The sequence below is a fragment of the Nannospalax galili genome, unplaced genomic scaffold, assembly GCF_000622305.1.
Source record: "Nannospalax galili isolate Female #2095 unplaced genomic scaffold, S.galili_v1.0 scaffold34, whole genome shotgun sequence".
NCBI lineage: Eukaryota > Metazoa > Chordata > Mammalia > Rodentia > Spalacidae > Nannospalax > Nannospalax galili.
This window is the reverse complement of record NW_008338996.1, coordinates 1,566,405-1,570,133: the sequence shown is the minus strand read 5'-3', so window position 1 is coordinate 1,570,133 and position 3,729 is coordinate 1,566,405. Positions and strand designations below refer to the sequence as shown.

General features: G+C 39.8%; 1 protein-coding gene across 1 annotated transcript in view; it reads right to left on the bottom strand.

Moving 5' to 3' along the window:
• LOC103734494 (complement C5-like) overlaps positions 1-3,381 on the bottom strand; it is a 109,522-nt gene extending 106,141 nt beyond the window's left edge. Inside the window, exon 1 of the mRNA XM_029563683.1 lies at positions 3,279-3,381. Coding sequence (XP_029419543.1) covers positions 3,279-3,344 — 66 coding nt within the window. The 5' untranslated portion in view covers positions 3,345-3,381. The remainder of the gene's footprint in view (positions 1-3,278) is intronic.
• Positions 3,382-3,729: the final 348 nt, after the last annotated feature.

The window sequence follows — 3,729 nt, the reverse complement described above, 5'->3', positions numbered from 1 at the left end:
TCACAAGCTTTGTTTAATCATAGCCTGTTCTGTTTTCATGCAATTTATACAAGAAGGGAAGTGATTCTCTGTAAATTTTTGAAACTCAAATTTGAAGTTGTACGTTCGGCATTGTCTTATTAGAAGGAAACAGAAATATAAGCTATAGTATTATTTGTTGTTGTTTTGAGACAGGGTCTCCCTCTAGCCCTAGCTGACCTGGAACTCATTATGTAGAGATCCACCTGCCCTGTTTTCATGCAATTTATACAAGAAGGGAAGTGATTCTCTGTAAATTTTTGAAACTCAAATTTGAAGTTGTACGTTCGGCATTGTCTTATTAGAAGGAAACAGAAATATAAGCTATAGTATTATTTGTTGTTGTTTTGAGACAGGGTCTCCCTCTAGCCCTAGCTGACCTGGAACTCATTATGTAGAGATCCACCTGCCTCTGCTTCCCAAATGCTGGGACTAAAGGTGTGTACCACCACATCAGGTTCTAAACTAGATTATTAATAATTCATCACAAGAATATCTAGTTTGAATAGTGACAGTAGTGTGCATGATTGCATAGAAAACGAAGTGTGCGTCAAGTGCAGAGGGCACAATGACTGACCCAAAGTGTCCCGATAGCTTTGGGGTGCACCCCTCATTTGAGAATCACTGCAGGTAGCTGGTAACACTAGAACATTTAAAAACCAGCAGTTCTTTAGTAAAAAGATTAATTTGTCAGCAATTTGTCAATTCAAAGAATCTGCCAGTTCTCCTAAATAATTTGGAGCCACTTGCAAGTCATTTGAAGACTCTCCAGACTTACATTATCTAACATCCCATGCTTGGCAGAGACACAGAAAGTGAGGAATGCTAACAAGATCCATTTACTGTGACCTAGATGTGTGCAGACACCATTCTAAATGCTTTATACAAACACCCCTCACTGTTGTGCTGCAACCACTGGGTAAGGGGGGGTCTCACTGTGGCTCCTATTTGAAGATGAGCTATCTAACATGCAAACAAAGAATTTCATCCTTTTATATTCTTTTGGTAGTGGAAGATGATTAGCTTTCTGAGTTTGCAGACGGACAGAAGTGTTACTTTGGCTTTCCCCCAGGTATTTGCATGGTTTCCTCCTCACTTACTTCAAGCTCTATTTAAGTATCATTCTGTAACAGACCCTTTCTTGTCCACACTTCTAAATTATGCCCCTTAATTAGTTCATCTTCTTACTGGCCTTGATTTTTTTTATTCATAATACTAAATACTACCTTCATTTTTTGTCCAATCTTTATTTACTTATTATTTTATTTTATGTGTATGAGCGTATTGCCTGCATGTATGTAAGTGTACCCATGTCATGTGGTGCTCACAGAGTTCCCCCGAAACTGGAGTTACAGAGGGTTGTTGGCCACGAGGTGAGTGCTGGGAACTGAGCCCAAGTCCTCAGCAAGAGCAGCCAGTGCTCTTAACTGTCGAACCATCTTGCCAGCCCCTATTCATCCAATCTTTTATTGGTTCATTCACTCATAATTGCTTCTCCCCCTAGAATGCAAACTCTAGGAATTCTCTTTTCCCGTCCTCAGTAGGTGCTTATAAATAGTTTGTTGTGATTGTCATCCTTATTGGATTGAGAAGTGTCTAGAAGATTAATAAAGCATACCATGTCTGTGATTGTATTTCCAGAGAGGATTACCTAAGGAGGGAAGACCTACCCTGAATGTGGATTGCCACATTCCACAGGCTGAAGGCTCACATGCAGCAGAGAGGAAAAAGGAGAAAGTCCACTAGTGCAGCATTCTCTCTGCTTTCTGACTGTCATGACGTGAGCTGCTCTGTTCTGCCCTGTCCTGCCTATCACAGTGACTTGAAACTTCTGAAATGCGAGCAAAACAAATCTTTCCTCAAGTTGTTCACATCAGGTGTTTTGCCATAGTGACAAGAAGGCTAGCGAGTACAGTGTTAAAAATATTTATTGAGGAGCTGGGGAGATGGCTTAGCGGCTAAGACCACTGGTTGTTCTTGCAGAAGACCTGGGTTAGAATCCCAGCACCCACACGGCAGCTAACAACTCTCCGTAACTCCAGTCCCAGGAGATCCGACAGCCTCTTCTGACCTCCGCAGACACTGCATGACACAGGTGCACTTACCTACAAGCAGGCAATACTCGCATACACATAAAATAAAATAAAAAAACAAAAAAATTATTGAATCAATCAACCAATCAATCGACTAATCAAAATTATCAGTTACTATGTTGGAGAGAGTGAGGAGATAATTTTATATCAACAGCTAATGCAGTGTCAGAGAAATAATTTAGAATATCCCTGAGCAGGAATCCCAGAATTCCATGCTCTGGTTTTTGCTCTGCCACTAATGTAAATTCAATCAATCTTGATCTCTGGCTGCTTGTCCTTCAAAAAAGAACAAATAAAAATACCTAAGGTGATGGAGTGACTGTGGTCATGTGATAAAATTTCACTATATAAATAAAGTATACTTTGCATTTTTCTATACATACAGCTATGACACAATGAAAAAGAACTGAAGTGGTAGGCAGAAGACCTTAGTGCAAATCCTGCCTATTTCTCTTGTTAGTGTGTGACCTTGGATCACTCACTTCTCCTATCTGGACTTCACCTCATATATAAAGTGAGAAGTTCACAGGTATGGTACCACATACTGGTAGTAGTCCCAGCTAGTCAGAAAGCTGGGGCAGGAAACTCACATCGGCCTAGGAATATGAAACTAGCCTAGGCCACACGGAGAAGTCATTACCCCCCAAAAGTAAACTAAATATAGATAATATCCTATTAACTGGTAATAAGATATTATTTCTAGATGTGAGATCACTATTTGTTTAAAATGAACAAGATTTTCATAACACTAAAAGTCCTGAAGTTATAAATGTAGAATTAACCATGACCTTCACTTTCTAATCACAGTGTTAGAACTGACCCTCATGTAACTAACTGTAGAGAGACCAAGAAAAAGAATACAAAGAAATAGCTGCAACTACAAACAAGCAGTACATGCAAAGAAAGTTTATTATCACCAGATTATGCTAGGTAGAGATCTGAGTAATCGTTTATGCAAATTTTAATAGATAACAATCCTTAAGAGCCAGCATGTTCTTAGCTGCTCAACAAATCAAAATCTTTCTACCACTTTCTCATTCAGAGCTGAGACCACCCACTGGCGTTTCAGTGGAGACAGTTATTAGCAAATTAACCCAGTCTGTTCAATCTACTTTTCATTCATCATGGCTAAGATGCCTGAAAAATTAAGGTGGTTTGTTTTACTTACATTTGTTCCTGTCCCCAACTTTTCCCCAGGAAGATTAAAAGGCAGAGTATTCCCCAAAGGCCCATGGCTGGAGGTGGTATAAGCCCATGGGCACAATCTTGTTATAGGTACTTTCCTGGGTTTGAAGAATTTGGGTAAATTAGTTCTCTGGTTAATTATTAATGTCAGAGAACAAGATCTCTAAGTAAGAAACCTAAAACACCCTTTCACATCCAGGAACAAAGTCAAGAGGTGTTGTATGTGAATTTACTCACATAGACTTAACTTTATAAACACAAATAAAAGGACTGCAGAGTGGGAGCCTGGCACTGTGAAGACAGGCCAAGTGCTGGAAAGCAGGAGCCTTTGGCCATTTGCTCTGATGTCCTGCCCTCTTTGACATGCATCTGGTAGGTTCCACGTGCTTCTGAGACTGACAAACCTGGATTTGGCTTCAAATGGATGGTTTTA